This window comes from Anser brachyrhynchus, assembly GCF_964034855.1.
Source record: "Anser brachyrhynchus genome assembly, chromosome: 2".
NCBI classification, from domain to species: domain Eukaryota; kingdom Metazoa; phylum Chordata; class Aves; order Anseriformes; family Anatidae; genus Anser; species Anser brachyrhynchus.
The window spans coordinates 124,710,657-124,730,342 of NC_137695.1; the positions used below are offsets into that span (position 1 = coordinate 124,710,657).

The 19,686-nt window shown below is 37.0% G+C and overlaps 1 protein-coding gene across 3 annotated transcripts in view; it reads right to left on the reverse strand.

The window, feature by feature from the left end:
- ARMC1 (armadillo repeat containing 1) overlaps positions 1 to 19,686 on the reverse strand; it is a 31,069-nt gene that overhangs the window by 8,021 nt on the left and 3,362 nt on the right. For all 3 annotated transcript variants that reach the window (XM_080582444.1, XM_080582442.1, XM_080582443.1), the window contains one exon: positions 15,711 to 15,802. In XM_080582444.1, coding sequence (XP_080438570.1) covers positions 15,711 to 15,802 — 92 coding nt within the window. The remainder of the gene's footprint in view (positions 1 to 15,710; positions 15,803 to 19,686) is intronic.

Sequence of the window (19,686 nt, forward strand, 5' to 3'; positions counted from 1 at the left end):
TGCATCAGAGCTTTACTGCTTTGTTTAGCAAACACCAAGTAATTATCAAGGATCTTTAGAATTACAGAAACAAGTGCTGAAAACTCACGAAGATTTCAACTTCATCCTTCCATGATTTATTAGATAAAGTAATACAATAGATGATAAAGTTTAATAGCAAAGCCATGCAAGCTGATGTCTTGAGGTGGTAATAGAATAGCTTGTGCAGAAGAAGTGATATCTTATCAAGACACCAAGAAATTTATCCACCCATTAGTTTTGGCAAATTCTTTCAACCAACAAAAAAATCCTGTTGATATCAAGTGAGCTGCAATACAGGGTTTCTATTTTTAACATTAAAAAATAATAACGAAGCACAGTTAACTAAGCACATTATTGAAATTTCACTATCCCACCTACAGCACCCACTAACAGTTGGCAACAGTTTTTGTTTGAATACAATTGTGCTATTGCACCCTGGAACTTAAAAAAAAAAAAAATCATAAAGAAATTAGAAAAATACACCTAATAATACCTATATTATGTACATACACAGATTTGCACGCATGCGCAAAAAATTAAAGTTGCCAATATGGCAGTAAATATAAAATATTCAAGTGTCTAAAAGTCTAAAATCAACAGTGAATTTCACACATTTTGTACTCCTAACATTATAGTTGGCGTAATTTTTGGAAGAGTAATAACATACAATTAATTGCACTACTTACACAAGTTGTTGATTTGAAAGTACACATTTAAATCCACTCTTATTTGATAGCATTCTAAGTCATTCCTAAAACACCTCTACACAGTTGAATACACGCGTACACACTTATAAACTACTCATATTGTTTCCTGTATTTTAACAGAGGATTAGTACTACTTACCACTAAGTTACAGATGATAACACTAATTATTCCTTTTACATTTAAAAAAAAAAAGGTCCCAAACACAAGACTACTTTTATATAAAAGAGGATCTCTTGAGCTAAATGAGAGACCGGGTAACAGAAGCAGCATGAAAATTGGACACTACGCTACAAGGGCAAGAACAATCGATGTGACATAAGTGACATAAGAATATCACATTGCAAGACAATCTCAAAAAAAAAAGTTTAAGCCAAAGTTTTATTGTATAGTAAAGTGATACCATACTTCCAGCAATTTAGTTAAATCAAAGATACACAAAATCCCACACAAACCATTTATAATTGTGTACTTGTAAAATGAGTGAATACAAGTTTTGCATCAATCTGTTCTACATTCATTAAAGCAATTTATGCAACAGCTATAAAAAATAGAAACCTTAATATCTCTCAGAAAAACGTCCATCTGTAAATAAACAAGTATAATAAATCCTATTCTAAAGCCAAGTTGATGTTCAACATTGGCTATTTTTATACACTATATTCGTAACAAAACAAAGCTACATGCAAAATTAAAAAAAAGTAGCAGAATAGTGGAAATTTAAAAAAAAAAAAAAAAAGAGGATAACACTTGGGCTGTGATTTTGTTCCTTGAAATGAGAAATAACTAACCTTAAGAAGTGATTGTTCTTAAGACACTGACACAGGCCCTCCCATCGAGCATGCTTCAGCAGTTTCAGATAGCTCTGCTCATAGCCGCGTGACCCAGCCTCCCACCACTGTCAGAGCAGCAGAAGGGAACTCCTGCTCGTCTTTCCACCACCCCTGTGCACGCTTCGGTACAGCACTTCATTCACCAAAGATGGTGCAGGAACCTGCTACGGAGTCACTACGCAGTGACCAGTGCTGTCCTGGCCCTGCTAGGGAAATGGTAGTAGTCTGCAGTTAAAGAAAGACTAAGAGTTGGCTACCAGCATTCTCAGAGGCAGTAACATCTTACATTACTTCAGCAAGATTTAGAAGACGCCTGTCAGAAACCCAAACCTTTAACTGTCTTCTTGAATTCCTGTCATCCTAGATTGCTGTCTGTCCTTCCACTACGTTCACTCAAGGCTGGCTCTGTAAGTAAGATGGACACAGAATCCAAGTGACATGTGTTATATCTGTGAGGATACCAGAAACATTTCTCATTTTCTTTGAAATCAAAAATAACTTTGTAAACATGGTCCAAGTGCTGCAGATGTTTTTAACATAAGACACTTTTATATCAGGACTTAATATTTTTTAAAAGGGCTTAAACAAGATCATTAACAGCCACAACACCAAAGGTATATGCCATGTGCGTATAATATGCACGCTTGGAAAGAATGGCAAGCAGCAGCACAGAGCATTATGGTTGTATCATCAGCATGCGATCTAAGTACACACACAGCATCATAAATGAGAGCAGAATGGCCCCAGCAGCCTTCCTAGTACAGCTGTATCTGATGTAAATGGAAGAAGCGCGACTTTGTTACTTTGGAAGTACAAAGGCTGAGGAAGACTAATATAATAGAGTGGATTTTCCCCTTTTGGAGAAAGACAAGATACAAATATGCTTGTTTATACACTTTTATATATTCATGCGTGTGTGTAAAAGACCACCCTACCCTTTTTAAAGCCATAATTCAGTATATACGTAGTTTATATAATACATACATACATACACATGCACCCCTGAATCAGGGGAAACAGATGCAACCATAACCCTGCTCTAAGTACAGCAGATCCCATGAAAAAGCCATTACACGCACTTCCTTAGTGGCATACATGGTGCTCTAAAGACACATTAGCTAAACAGATAGCAGAAATACTATAATTTCATTAGAATGTTCCTACTGAGTTTGTAACCCAGAGACAGGAGGTTTTCAAATTAAAGAGGGCATCTTTGTTTGCCAGAGATTCAACAACATCCTAGATTCTATCCAAAAAGACTTGTGTCATTTAATTCCAAACATAAAACTCAGTCTCACGTCTACAACGACGCTGCTTTTGGTGCTCAGTTTGTCCACTACCCACAAGACAAAGCTAACAGCTGCACTCATTCATAAGATTTCAAGGCTCTCAACAATCTTTGAATTCTCACTGCAAGTGGGAGAGGTGCCTGAGGACTGAAGTAAATGTCATATCTATCTTTAACAGGGGCAAGCAGGAGGACCCAGGGAACTACAGGTTGGCCAGTATCACCTCATTCCCTGGGAAGTTAACATAGCAACTAATTCTGGAAACCATTTCCAAGCATGTGAAGGAGAAGGTGACCAGGAGCAGTCAGCAGGGGTTCACCAACGGGGAGTTATGCTTGGCCCAGAGGGTGGTGATCAGTGGCTGTGGGCCTGCAAAGTCTGTTTGCAAGCCACTGACTAGCAGTGTACCCCAGGGGTTAACAGTGGGTCTAATCATCAACATCTTCCTTACTTGTCTGGATGATGGGGTAAGTGCACCCTCAGCAAGTCTGCAGATGACACAGAACTGAGGGGAGCAGCTGACCCACCAAATGGTTGTGCTGCCATCCAGAAGGGCCTGGGCAGGCTGGAGAAAGGGGCTAGCAGGAACCCCATGAAGCTCAACAAGGAGATGTGGAGTCCTGCAGCTGGGAATGAACAACTCCAGGCATCAATATATGCTGGGGGCCACCCAGCTGGAAAGCAGCTTGGTAGGAAAGGCCCTGGTGGACACCAACTTGAACAGCAGTCAATGTGTGCTTGCTGCGAAGTACACTAATGGTGCCCTGGACTGCATTAGGCAAAGTATTGCCAGCAGGCTGAGGGAGGTGATCGATCCCCTCTTCTCCGCACTGGTGAGGCCACACCTGGAGTGTGGTGTCCAGCTAGGCCCTGAGCTGGGACTAGAGAAGACTCAAGGGGTGATTTTATCTATCAATTTAATCAATTGGTTTATCAATTTCATCAATTTTAAAATACATTTTAGCCATATATTTTATTAACATATACAGACGTTTGAAGGGAGGGTGCAATGAAGATGGAGCCAGGCTCTTTTCAGTGGTGCCCTGTGACAGGACAAGAGGCAATGGGCACAAACTGAAACACAGCAGTGTTCGCCTGAACATCAGGAAACGCTTTCACCGTGAGGGCGACAGAGCACTGGCACAGGTTGCCCACAGAGGCTGTGGAGTTTCTCTCCATGAAGATCTTCAAAAGCCACCTGACATGGCCCTGGGCAGCCTGCTCTGGGCAGCCCTGCTTGAGCAGGGGTTTGGACCAGATGGCTCCAGAGGTCCCTTCCAACCTCAACCTTTCTGTGACCACATTCACAAAGAGCTCAGCTGAATTCCATATGAAACGACATACTCATATACATCTAAAGTCAATTGAAGTGAAAACAACTCTCAAGTTTAACTTGTGCTTTTATTACAGAAAAATCTTATGCATGTCAGTGATAATGTAACAAAGGCTTGAACGCAACATTTTTTCTTCTAAATACTAGTTTGAGAGACTCCAGTTCTCAAATGACCGAAGAACCTTTCCAAAAAGTTCAGGAAAACACATGGTCACATAAAAGTAAATATTTTCCCTGGAATTCTAAGTAGTGATAGTAGTTTCAGCCATCACTTCTAAAATAAACCTCATTCACTGCAGTCAATGCAGTATCCTGTATGACAAAAAAAGAACACAAGCAAGAATTTAATGGATTGGCAAGAATTCCATCTGAAGTTGTTGAGCATGTGTGGCTGTATTAGAAACCTTCAAGCATACACTTGGAAGAGATCAAGTGATTACATTAGGGTTAAAAATGGCTAAAATTGATATTCAAAACAACTATGCCCTTAAAACCCCTGATGTATTTATTTGCAGGTGATCAATTTTCTTTCAGAGTTTGTTCTTCCTATACTCAAAGACAGAAACACTGTCTTTAGCAACATCTAGAAGGATCAGTAAATTACAAAGGATTGCTATATTCTGTAAGGAGAGAGGAAAAAAATCACTAATCCTCGATTCTAGAAGTGAGGCACAGTGATTGACATGGTTTTGATGAAAACTTTGAGCATGAATGACAAGCCTAAAGAAAGAGCATGGTATTAGAGAAAAAGCAATCTGTTTCAAGACAGTTATTTGATCTGGCTTTTTTTTCCTGGCTGTTCTGCTCCAGTGCCAGGGCAGAATTCCTTATCTCCAAGAATGCTGCTCTTTCTTGTGAGCTTTTAGTGTATCCCATGATATGTTGGTCTCACAGCCATATGGCTGCTCTCCTGACTCGTTCCAGGCAACGGGCAGGCCATTTGAAAACAACTTGAAAAGGAGCATTACTTCAGTGCGTGCTTTCTCACAGCCCCAGGAAGGTGCTATTTCCACGCCACCCGTTACAGTACATCACTTGCTCAGTTTCCTCTAGCCCTAAAACACCCAGTAAAGACCAGATAACATTACACAGCAGCTGACAAGGAGGATTAGGATTACCACCTACTTTCTTAAAAACACATTCTCCAAGAGCAACATCTCAGTACAGCAGTGGGTTAACAATAGGAAATACAAGTTATAGGAAAAACACCAGAACCTGTAGGACTGGGCTAGTTTAAAGCGACCCACTGAGCTGCAGAACTAAGATCCTCTAAATCCAAAAAGCAAGCAGCCATACTGCTCGATGCCTGAGCGCAGTTGTGTTACGTGACTTCACCCCAATGGTATCAATGTGCTAGCTGTGTATCACCTTTATTTACTCCAGAGCTGGCACATCATGGAAACAAGGCAAGGTCAGGCTGACTTTCCTAGAACGCTTTCCAGACCTGCCAGATGCCTGACACTTTGCAGCTCTTCCAGTCCCTACTTGCACTACTGGCCTTGACAATTTGACCAGGAGATAACACACTGGGAAAAGTTTGGTACAGAAAGAAGATACTTGATGTCTTGAAGTTGATTTTGTACTAAACAAGAGGTACATCACTGACACTGGGAATGAGGACTGCATTTCCCAGTGCCACTTCAAGCTCGGTACAAGTGATATGCCTGCTGACCTTAGAAATTTAAAAAGTAATCCTATGTAAACATTGGGATATTCTCAAGACTGCTAAAAAACAAACCCAAACCTTACGTATTAAATACAAAGTTTAAATCTGGGTAAAATCACAGTACAATTCCATTAGCTAGTCAGTGACTGTGACATAATCTTAAACATTTAGCAGACAGAATAATTATCTAGTGCTTAGACCATTTCCTTGATTCATTCTATTGTTCTCTGATCACAAGAAGAGAACCTTCAAGAATGGGATAACAGATTTGAACATATGCCATATGCTTGACCCAGCTATTCATCCAATTTTGTTTAACTCTTGCTATTTATATGCTAAATGGAAGATCAACTTTTGATCTTCCACAGCTTGCTATCTACCATATGGACATATTCTCCATCTCAAAAAAAAAATCAAGGCCTGTTACTCAACTAAACTCAAAAGGCTTCAGAATAGCATTTGCTAGACAAGAGTCTGCACAACAGACACAAACTCCATGCTGAATTTCACAGTAGCTAGTTCTAACATCTTGCCTGCTAATGAACAGTAATCATTTAATGGATTTATATGGCAGAAATCATGTTCATTATATGGCTTCAGCAAATTGCACTGGGGTTAAAAAAAACTTAAGTGTAACATCGCTTTCTGTTCCTTTCTGGTGTAAGGTATCAGATACTGGAATTAAAAAGGCAATCCCTCCCAGTAATAATGCTGTAGCAATCAGGCAGGAATATCAGTAGTGGTGGCTTTATGCTCTGTAATGAGGATTTTAGGAAGACGAAGAAAGCCAAATACCATTTGTATTATCAACATTTTAATGCCATTAAGTACATCACAATAATATACAATGATAGTACACCACTATCTGGAAAACACTTAAATACCTTCCAAAAATATTTTAGTAAGCCTCATCTATTTCCTTGAAAACTAAAGGAGAAAGTGGAGAAAAAGCAGGAAGGCTGCAAGCTCATAGATAAAGCTACCCTAAACATAACCTCTATGAACAATAAGAGTTAAAATAGAGCACCAATCTGTAGCAGAGGGAAAAAATAGGTTTAGTCTATACAGGCCTATCTGTACAGAAGTTTTGGTTTTGATATATTTGCCAATATAGTTAAGATGTATCTATTCAGCAGAACCTTGAAGTAGGTAACTCTAGAAAACTCTATAAGCAAATACCATTTAGACATCTTGTTTTCATACTAAAACTACTTGTTTGCAATGGATTTTTTTTTTATTAAAGCAAGCCATTATTAGCAGCTTCACTGCTAGCCAAAAGGACAACACTCATGCAAAACGGTTTGAAGCATTTATCAAGATTAAAAAAATAGTTTTGTTACCTTCATGAGGTACTATGTAACTACAGAATGTGCTAATTTTAATTTATTGCACAGGACTGCACACTTGCAAAAAAAGACAAATACTGCATAAAAAGATACTCTCTAACATGAACTGCAAAACAAGTGCAAAAACACATTCCTGAATAGAAATGCATCTAATTCAGGATAACATACTCACTTTGAATTCATTGTTCCAGAGTAAAATTCCCTTTCTTTCGAAATAGCTCCATTCAAAAACTGCTAATGAGGAATAATTCATAGCAATGTTTTTTTTAATTTCCCTTTGTAATACATGCATGAAACTATACAAGTTCTCATCACACACCACACACTGTGTACGTTGCTTGGATGACATTCAGGAAAAATAAGGTAATCCAAACCTGGTTTAACAGAAAAAAGTCTGCCTTTTTTTTTTTGAGACACCTTGCACAAAGGTCAAAAACCAGGGACAAGCATCACCTGTGGACATGCTCAATGTAATCCAAAAGCAGACATGATATTGGCAAGAAAAGATGAGAAACCTTTCAGAGGTATCTATGAATTCCCTTTTCAAAGATATATGGCTCTAGCCTACAGTACTGTCAATCCACACCTGCAATAAGTATTAAATACTTCACAACAGTTTGCCATTTTCATTTCAAAGCATCTTTTTATTTTAGTGAGCTGTCAGAAAAAGTCAGTGTATCATTGAAGAACCTACCTCAGCACTTTTTCTTGTAAACTCAATGGTAAACAGCGAAGGTCACTGTTTCTGAAATATTTGGACAACAGCTGACTACAAGGTTTGAGTGTAAAGGCACCTTGTGTTGCCACTAGTCCCATCTCTTTTGCCAATTCACATAAAATCTTTTCCCTCCCACCTCAGTATTCAATCCCACCACAAAAAGAGAACATGGTTTTCTTTTGGCATGCCATGCCAGGCAAGTCTTGATGCACCCAATTCAGCATGATTTTTTTCTTGCCACACAGTAAACAATTTGTCAAATGCCCATTCAGATTGCATTAACATATCACAACTATTGCAACACTCTGTAAATCATCTCATTATTTAATATTCAAAGCCATAATGCTTCTCAGAGGCTATTCTTTGTTTTAATATCAAAGTCTGCAGAAAAAAATAGGAATTAAAAACACCTTTAGCTCACACTACTCTAAAATACTTAACTTTTGCTCTGGACAGTTTCTAAATAAAGAAGAAGGTAGCTAAGACATTGAGCACAAAGATTTCAAATATATGTATATATTAAAGTAATTTCTATTTCACACTTTTTTGCAGTGTTTTGAAGTTTTTTTATTCTGCAATATTCTTTACAATATTTCTTGCCTATAAGGAAAAGTTACTAGCTCCTTTTCAAACTTCCCAACTGATTTCTTCACTTCTAAATCCAAAGCACTCAAAGCAGTTATGACTGTTGCCCTCTCTTTGTCAAAGCAATACAGATGTATAATCCCTGAATTACACTGAGACAGAGATCAGATGATGAAAAGGCACACAACCAACAGCCCTGATGCACACACTAGATATCAAGTGGAAGGTTATATGGTAGAGGCTGTAGTTTGGAGAGCAGAAATTCAAACAAAACTGTATTACTAGGCGCAGTCAGTAATAATAACAACATCATAATGGGCATTATAGAAAAGCACATGACAGTGAAAAAATACAAACACAAAAAGCCAAGTTTAGGGTTTGACAACAACTGAAGTGATTAGAGTACAGACAGTACTGATCATAGTGTCCACCTAGTAAAAAACAGGTTAGGTACAAGAACAAGTGATGACTTCGTAATAACTCTGACTACAGAGAAGCACGAAAATGAAAGAAACTGAACATTACAAGCAAAATGATCCAGTGCATCTCACAGGGCACAGAAGAGATCCTTCCATTTGGTCACACTTCTATATTTTTCTCAGTGACCTACTCCACACACACAAAAAAACCCCTTCCCCTCAAATTGTCCCTCTCAGAATCGAGGTTGAGAACAGCTTTTCAAATGACTGCTAACTTCTATTAATCCCCACAAAACATAACCCCCCTGTAATATTTCAACATTTAAATACATCTGAACTCCTGGCAATCAAGTCTGCTTTTACAAATGATATTCATCTATTCAAGCTTTTACACCTTGTTTTCTTGATGATACAAAAAATACTAAGATTCTCCCAGTAAGTCAATGAGGTCAGGACTAAAGCTCAAGTCAACACTAATACTTTAAAATTAGGATTTTTATGTCATTTCATCACTAAATGCTTTTTGTGTTTTGATACCATTTGTCTCTGTGCCTGCATCTTTGTGTTGAGTTTGTGACTTCCTATGCCTTTCACAATGCTAAATATACTAAAAGAACACAAAAAAGGTCTTCAAACTTTTTAAAAACAATTACTGAACTCTCATTACTTTGTCATGACCCAAAAGCAAAAAGAGCAAGAACTTTCACTGTATACATGCCTTAATGATGTAGGTAGCCTATGACACTGAACCCATCCTCCCCCTCCACCTTGCTACTCCCTCCAAATAATGTAATATATAACAATCTCCAAACACCAGGAAGCTGTTTGGCAGACAAATGGAGCATTCAGCCACTTAGAACAGGTAATATAGTATATTTAAAGACAACATATTGATGTTGCTTATATTCCCTAATTTTTCATTGCAATTTTGCTGTTTTTTTGACACTTTTTCAAAAAGAACTTCAGAAAAAAATATTTCTGAAACTTAAGATGAACAAAATATATAATAAAAACTTTCCTCAGGCACAGAGGAGTGGGATATTTAGCCATTTTGCTTAACAATGCTGAATAAAACAGCCTGCAGACACCCTCCTGCCGTGACCATCTATTATTAACAAGCACATTGTTACAGCACTGAATAGACTGGAACCCCACAGCCCAAAGAGATGCCCCAAGTGTAATTTAATAGAAGCGCTCAACTTCTAATAGGCAAAATATAACAAAGAAGGTAAAGTAGGCTTGGAAGGATAACAGGGAAGGTAACACAGCATAGAGTGTATCTTCAGGTCAGGAATTTAAGGTCCAGGTGGTACACTTTAAATCATTTCTGAACACAAAATTTTTGTAACCTTATGCTCAAGGAATATTTAAGACATGATAACCATGTCTTCCAGAGAAAAACACAACTTCTCAGCATCAAAAGTATGGTACAGTACAAAAATAACCATGCAACAGAATCAGGTTTCCCATTACCCAATCCTCAGCCATTTCTCCATTTTGATGTTAAAAAAACACAACATACCAAGGACTATAAAACTACTGATTCATGTACAGAAAAATATCTGTACAGTCTGTAAAAAGCTGTTCATCTCATTTTCACATCAGAATTTAAGCATTCCAATCAGTAGTATAAATATATAAATGTAGTAAATGTGAAAAGTTCAGATTTTTTTAGCCGTATTTTACACAAAGTATTATCTTGTGGCCAGTTATAATATGGCAACATCCCCTCCATCATCAGATATCCCTGTAAATATGTAATTTGCTTTCTTGCAAATTAATATGCGGCCTTTGCCCTGCCTTCCCCCAGTCATTCTTCCTTTTCCACAAAGGAGACAAAGAAGTACGTGAGACAACAAAAATAGCAAAGCTACTGTGACACTACATCCCTACTACTCTCATTTCAGCAAATACTACTCTGTTGGAATTTTTTGTTTGTCAGACACCATAAATTTAAACTTTGCTGGTTTCAACGAATAATTAAATTTTCAAAAAGTCTAAGTAATTAAGACTACCAAAAATTAAAATTGAGTAAGAAGTCAGCAATTATAGACTGCATGTATTTTACCATATCTGCAAGGGACTCTAATTAAGCACATATTAATTGCCCTAATCTTCTTAGGCAAGTAATAAATTGGAAGAGCTGATTAATGCACTGGATTTAGTTCAGCTTGTTAAATCTGACATCCTGGCAAAGGAAGACTATCTTGAAAAGCTCTTTTAGCTAAGTAATTGGAATTTTACTCTCAGTAATTTGCTGTGCCATAATAAGACCTATTCAGTATATTGACTCCTCATCTTTTTTTTAGAATACATGTTAGTTATATTTAAACAGTACCATTATGCTCCTCAAAGATTATGAAAAATTATGAACTTTGACCTTTACTGTCCATCAAAACTCACTTTCCCTCTGAACACAAATTGGTGTATTTCCTTGTAGGCTATAAACCCTAATTAATTTTAATTCTAGAAGCAGCTAATAACATTTTATAAAGTCCATACGGACACATTAAGTGCTCCATACAATTCATAAAGCCAGCAACTAAACCAGTTTCAGTATAACCTGTTTTCATAACTGCTAACTACTAAAATACATTGAAACACTATCTCTAATGAACCTCAATCTCTTTTTTTATTTACAAAAACACTTATACACTAACAGGTACTCAATCACCTGGCAAGGGAGTGATAAATATTTTTTGATAGCAACAAATCATGATCAGTCACTGAAGAAAAAAAGATGATTGGAATACTCCAGGTAGGGATTTTAAAGGTCTGATTTCTCTCCAACACACTTATTACTCTAGATTGAAACACTTGAAAGAAAAGATGCATCAAACTTCACCTAAAACTAAGCAGGTGTGGAAGAACAAATAAGAAATCTTCCCTGATCAGGCAAAAATCAGCGTATACTTGGACAAAGCTTTTCAAAGCATATACTTGAATAGAAAAATTTTTCTTTCTCCAAAGTGTCTTGAACTGCTCCTCATATGTCCTAGAAAATGCAGAAGTGTATAAAGCCTTTCATATGAAGCATCTCAGAGTCATACAAGTTGCAAATCAAGTTCAGTTTGAAAAAACATCTTAATTTATCACTCCCTTCAAGTTTTTATTCTGTATTCCTCAGAGCTGACACTTCATATTTCTGCTCTAGAGTCTATAAGCTCCAGTCTTTAAATCTAAAATCTGTTACTCTTCTGTTCGCAAAACCTAGTATTCATACATCTTGAAAAATCGTAGTCATTGTGAGCCTAAAACCTATCCTTTGTTCCTTAAGTGAAATGCGGTCAGCTGACCCTTCATTTTAAGCATCAAAATGATCTTTCACAATTGAGCTATGATAGTTACTGTAAATTAGTATCAAAAAGCTGATCAGAGGGTACTAGGGAACTGGTAAGCCATGAAATGAGACATGAAGGTGCCTCAAAGAATTACAGTTAAACTGGGATGTCTCATATAAATATTTCCTGTCTATTTTCTGTGATGCACTACAGATAGTACTTATCACATAAGCAGGTGGCAGTCAATTTCCACTTTCATTCTAAGCAGTCTTTTGAAGGAAATAGTGCTTCATGGTCATGATGAAAAGCCCAAATACATGCTGTGTTTCCCTTCCGTTGGTTGTATATTACTTGCAACAAAAGGTTCTTGGCCTGATTGAGGCTCTACTGTACTTTTACAACAAATTGTAATTAGCAAGCTAGCAATTTTCCAGTTGGTGATATCAACCATTCAAAATCCTCAATCTGTTAGGCTGCCTAAGTTCAGGCAGGTTTACACAGACAGCCGTCAAGAAATTCCACTCCTGACCCGGAGGTCTCAATACCTCCAAGGCTTATAATAAAAAGTCACTCACACATTGAGAGAAGCCCTCAAATTTCAGGAGGAACGTAATAGAAAACAGAAGAGAAGTGGAATTCTAAACAAACTCATGGCTTCCTAAGCACAGTGTTTGTCAGTTCACTGCTGAACTGTATTAGCTTAAGTCTAAAGTATGACACCTACCCTGTTTGTACCTTGCCTCTTTGTGTACGCTGCTCAGAAAGATATAGTAACACCACTCCACCCATGGCAGAATACAGCCACAGTTCAGTATGAAACGTGGAAAGCTACTGCCTATTATTTAGGTAAAAGAAATCAATGAAAGCGAATGGTGAGCGTTAAATGCCCTTGATAAAAGGGCAAAATTCACACCACAGGTTGCTTTTAACCCATCAAGAGCAAAGGGCCAGTGACTACAGGTTCTGGTCTGGAGGATGCAGGGTTCCACCTCAATCAAAAGGGCTGTTTAGTAACTGGAAAAGCATAATGAATTCATATTTCAGTATTAACTGTTTGTATTTTATAACATGTCACAAAAAATATTTAAAATGCAAATTAAATTGTGAAAATAATGAGAAGACTTCAGATGAGAGTGATGAGCTAGATATGCAGATTCTGGAAAGTACGTACAATGGAATGAACCAACTGAAGTCAGTAACAAAGCATTTATTACTGCACTTATTAGTGATTAGTTTCAGTTCAAGCGATTACAATTTCTTCTGCGAAACTGAAATCGTATCAGAAAACATTCTCCATTTTGTAGAGCAAATGTGAAGGTAGAGACCTTGCATTCTCCCCTACAGACTTTATAACACAGAAAAAACCCCAAACCATTGTTTTTCATGACACAAATAATTTTCATCTATCTTCTCAGCACTATTTTTTTTTACCATCTTTCTCCAGGCAATACAAAACTTAGTTTCAGCATTTCCTGTCAACATTACAGCCTAAAATCCTGACAAGTACATGACAAAGTCTTGTGTTTGAAGATGCTATGTATTTAAATTTTCATCATATCACACATTCCAAATGTTACAAGCATACAAATTAAATGTATGTTCTTAATCTTGCCAAAGAGCTTTCTAGAGAAAAAAGAACCCCTACAAGATTCCCAGTTTTTGACTTATCTCTCTTCTTCTGCAAGTTTCTGAACTTCTGAACACTCTTTTGGTCCTTGAAACATGGAAAAAAATGCTGTTTAAGAAATTTCCAAAAACTTCTTTAAACACAAGTTTTAATTATGACTGTTGCTTGAGTAATACTTGCTAACTACAGAAACTGGTAAATATCATTCCCCTTTCACCATCTTCTTGTGGATTACAGGAAATGCTAAGAAACTGTAGTCTAAATAGACATCTGATCTATACTAAAAGGAAGTTTGGCTGAAACAAACACTTCTAATACTACCTAAATTTTTCAGTTCTTGCTTTTACTATGAAGTAGCAAGCAGAGATTTCCATATATTTTACCTTAATTGTACCTGTCCTTAAAAATGGTCGATATTATAAGACTTAATTCCATTTTTTAATCTACACTATTAGGAAAGCCAATCATTTCAAAAAAGGTATAATTAATACACTGCACTAAGAAATTGACTAAAATTCAGAAGCAAACAGTTCTCATTCTGTTCATCTTCCTATTTAAGACATTTGTTTTAAATCCTTGTGTTTTGGGTACCTGGTGGATAAGATGACATTTTAGCTGAATTTCATGCCAATACATAATGTTGTTAGCTTCGGTAGAACTACTGAAGTATTAAAGGTAAAGAGTTTAAATCTCTTGTTTTGAATCACACAGGAATTGTAAACAGACCAGGAAATTTTCCCTTCCGATTTTTCAGGTTCAAACCTTCAGACCAGCTGGGTCAAACTGACAATGGGAGGGAAGGAGGACAACAAAACACACACCACCAAAAAACTAATGGGGCTATGGGATGAAGGAACTAACAGAACCTAGCCTTGGGATCTTTCCAAAAGAAACTTCAAGCTTCTAGTATGAGTTTTACACTAGAGATTCAACTAACATATTAAACATTTGAAACCTTTTACTTGAACCTCTAACATACAAGTTCACTTTGTTTCATCCTTTTTTAAGTTGCTTTACACATTCTTCTGAAACATCTCCGTGCAGCAGGTTTTTCTCCTCCCTCCTCACAGTTATGTCTACTTAACTACAACACCATCAAATTGTGTGTAAAATAATCACCTGTTTGATTACTTGACAGCAAATTTACTTTTTGGTATGACAGACTGATCTCTGAAGGAGTCGTTTTTGTGTTTGGTTTGGCTTTTTTTTGCTAATGATTCATCTTACTTCATCCTAAGTGCACATGTATCATCTCTAGCATGCATGTATCCATACATCATCCAGTATTTAAAAGACTCAACGTTTAGTAACCTTAACAAAACCTAACAGTACTGTATTTTAAGAGATATAACCCAGCTGACATTTTGTAATTTCCACAAAGAAATTAGAGACCACTACAAACCTCACTAACTTCTACATCACCACCAAGACATGTTTCCGCAACACAGAACTACAGGTACAAACTTTCAAAAACACATCAAAACAAATAAATTGCATATACAATTTCCCTCCCAAAAGTGGGATTCAAAGAACAAATGTGACGGATGCCAACCATTTACATCAAATACACCAGGGGACATGGCACCCTTATAAAATGATGAAAGAGGTTACAAAAGGACCTAAAGGGAAGAGAACAAATTACTTATTTGTAACAAGAGCAAGAAAACTGTTGTTTGGCAAAGGACTTTCAAATGAGTATTTCCTGTATATTATGATCCAATTACTTTGCTGTACTGCAAAATGAAGACGAGTAATTGCTAGCAGTCACAATTTTAACAAGAAGAAACACTTAAAAGTTCACTATACAAAATCATGATTGAAATTTTACTTTGCAACAGAATGTTACATTTACACACTCTTTGGATCCAACAACCCATGGTAAACTTACTTTTGTATTACATTCTGTAAGCTGAGCATCATACCCAATTCACTTTTCATCTTTTCTCTGTTGGCACGGCACTCTGCCAAATAGCGGAGAGCCTAAAATAAAGAGGACAAATCAGCAATATTTCCAGTACATTATCATTCATTTTTATCAGTTTGCACCCACAAAACATTCACAATGTCACCTCCAGTAAGAAGAGGCAGAATATTACCACCTACTGTGAACATTAAAAGAGTTGCTTTATTCTCAAATTCACAAAGCATAGACTACCTATCTACAAGAAAAGGTTGAAAGACTGGGTTTTCTCATACTAAGGGAATCTAAGGGACTATCTAACAGCTTCCTACAACTACTAATAGAGCCTTTAGGAAGATGGCTTGAGACAAGCTTTCCTCTACAGCAGCATACAACAGAACAAGGGGAAGCAAACAAATTGCCATTTGTGAAGCTTAGATCAGAACTTATGATAAGCACTATGAAGGTAGTTCTACACTGGAACGATGACCTAGTGGGACTACAGAATCAGTGAGACAAATCTAGAGCTGACCTGAGTGCTGGAGACAGTCCCACTTCAACCAGGAAGTGGAAGGGAATGGCTTCCAGAAGTCCCTTCCAACCAACACCTTTATGTTCCGAGATCCAATGCAATTCTTTATACACAAAGCATATAACTTCCATCAGTTCTGTGGACTCACCCAGTACTAGAAAATCATCACCAGGAACAGAGCTCTACCCCATTAATAAGTCTCTAAAAACTAATTGCAATACTGGAAACATTAATAGTGGAAAAAGGTTTATAATGTTTAACATACCTATAACGTTGAAGTTATTCATCACTCCATGCAAATACAAGAACATAGAAGTAGCACTCAGCTGTTTAGGTTACTGTTACCTAAACTGGGAATTAACACTTATTTGTTGCCCATGGATTTTATTTGTCATTAACTCTTTGCAGAACTTCACACTGCTGACCCCAGCCAACTCTATCTTTACCCCTAACATAATACTCTTCCAGTGGAAATTTCAAGTCCTTTTCGTGAGACATCTCTCTACACTCAGTGCTGACAAATTTTTCTTAGAAGGAACTTCCGGAGGTGTATTTTCATTGTGCTTCAATCTGCTTTACTCAAGTAGGTGCAAGAACTGCATACCCAGAATCTTGCAACTCACAAATGTAATAGGTTATAAAATTATTTTTGTGATAGCAAGGTTAAGCAGCACACTAGTGACTTAAATAAAGTCACATAATAGCTATGCTGCTCACTAGCTGGTTTAAAAATAACCTGCCCCTTAATACCTTCAGAGATAGAGAATTAATTACCCATCTTTCTTTCTAAATCATCTTTAGCAGACACTAGATAAAATTCAAGACCATTCTATGGCCTTTTCAGAAAGTCTGGCTGCTGTCTGGCACGATACTAATTCTAATTGTGATTCCTGCTATTTCCTGATGTGGATCAGTACCTAGTTTATAAATGCTGTGTATTTTCTTGAATACTTTCCAACTACAGGCAAATACCTGAAACAACGGTTTTTAACTCCTAACTTCCATGTTAAGGCAAGTATCTTCAACAGTGGGAAAAGTTTTCCATATTTTTAAGTTTGTTTAGGAAATTTAGCAAGATGCAATGTTTTTATAAAGAAACTCCCCTTAACAGCTAATTAAGAATTAAAACGTAGACAGTCTCTTTTCCATCTGTTACTTACTTATTCTTCGTACACAAATGTAGTTCCCACTAAAACAGGACCAAAGACAAGTTTGTCAGAACAATTTTAGTGACCTGGCATTTCAGCATGAGGAATTCCTCCTACCTGTTTTCCAACTCCACAGGAGATGCAAACGTCTGCACCTTCAAAGAAGGCAGATCATTTACACTTCTAAACTGCAGTCTACTGAAGCATGAGATTACTACCATGGACTTCAGCTCAGCCTCTGTTCAGCAAAATACTCAACCATGTCAGCCTTCAGCTCATAAAGAATTTCAGCATAATCAACAGGCCTATCTCCATACTTGAATGGAAGCATACTGTTGTAAATCTTAAAACATCAAAGGTGTCTTTTATCATTACACCTGAAATGTTAATGCAGTTGCTTAACTTCAGAGTCTTGTCTTTGAAAATTTTAGTCCAAATTTTAGAAGGAAGTATGACCTGGGTCACTTCTGATTTTGATTTAAAACATTCAAAGCCTTTTAGCATGTAAAATGTACCACAACAAAAAAGAATCCTGGAATTAAACTAGAGCAGAAAAAATACCACTTCTTGGTCAGATCAAAGAAAGGACTGAGCCAAAACTGGATCTGGGGAAGAAAGCACCCTCCCCTGAAGGATCCCACAACATATCAAAGAGTTAAATAGGGATTTATTATGACTCATTATTTATAATTTCCACTATGGGAATCACAAAACAAAAAAATGAGCAATTTAATATCAGTGCTGTACATCCTTTTATTGGGTACAATCTTAATGGAAAATCATCACATTTAATGACTCCCATTCAAATGGAAGCACCTTTTGGAACAGATGGCTAGAAAAACAAAAACAAAAGAACTCACATTTCAGAATGCAAAAGTATCAAAAGAAGGAGACTAGATAATAAAAGCTACAGAATCTAAGAGGTTCAAGAACTCATGAACACAAGTAGTCTGGGTAGCAGGCAAAAACTTGTTTTCATAGTAAACTGCTCGATTTCTGACTGCAGCCAGGGCCCTGGAATGTCGGGTGGTCTCCTCTAAATCTCAATTCTTAACTTAATCTACCTGTAGGTTGTTACTAAATGAAAAAACACAACTGTCTCCCATTCCCACCAGCTAGATGTCTGTACCACACAATTTCAGCAATATCCAGGGCTGTGGAATCACACTGAACTGCATTAGCCCTCACAGATCTGACAAAGTCACTTCTTTTTATGTAGGGTTAATTCTTGCAACATTATCACAGAATCATTACCAAATCAGGCAGTGAGAACACGAGCAAAGGAAAAAAAGAGACTGAGACACCCAAACAAGATCCTCTTTTAAGACCACAACCTAAGGAACCTACATTTTAATGAAAAAGAATGAAATATATTCCCAAGAACCATAACCTCAACTCAAAACTCCTCTAGTGAAGAAGATTTAGTGTCTGGCAAACACTATGGCAAGGCTAACCTGAAAACCAATCAGCAGGACATGTATCTCCGGGATTATGGGGCCTCCTTCCCTGAACCCTGAAGAGTATCAGAGGCTCTGGAGTCATTCCAAGGAGTTCGTTAATATCCATTGTGAAAGTAAAACAAATGAAAAATAAACAATTTCGGCATGGGTAAGTATTACTGGTATAAAAAATAATGTATAATTTTATGTAAAAGTCAGAGCTCTTTATTTTTTTCTTTAGTTTCACCTCATTTAAGATTCAATAATGATATAAATATGGAAAAAAGCATAACAAGTTTTAATAACTTAATCTGCTTGTGAGAATTACACTTTTAAGGGAACCCTGACTTTTATTTGTCCTGTTTCTAAGCACAAGACACTTTTTATAGTTAGAATTTGGATTTAAGATGAGAAATTAGGACTTGAGTGTTTATGACTTGAAACAAGATGAAATGGACAAAAAGTGGAACAAGCAGGATTTCTTTTTGTTTTAAAAGTTCTATGAAGATGGTGAAATGCTGCAACAGGGTGTCTGAGAGGTTACAGAATCTCTAAGTGGACACAACCCTGAGCTGTGATCTAATTAGTCTCAGTTTGAGCATGGGACCAGACTACATAACCTCTGGAAGTCATCTCTATTAATCAATCTAAATTACCCTATAATTTATGATCCTTTTTTTATATGAATGTCAAAACAGTGTGTGTATTTACCAAACTCCACAGCTTTATCTTAAAAAAAATATATATATATTATGGGTGCTTACCTCCCTCCACAACAAAAGTGAAGTGGCTGTATTAGGGGAAAAATGCAAAGCACATTAACCTCTTCCAACAACCATGGATTC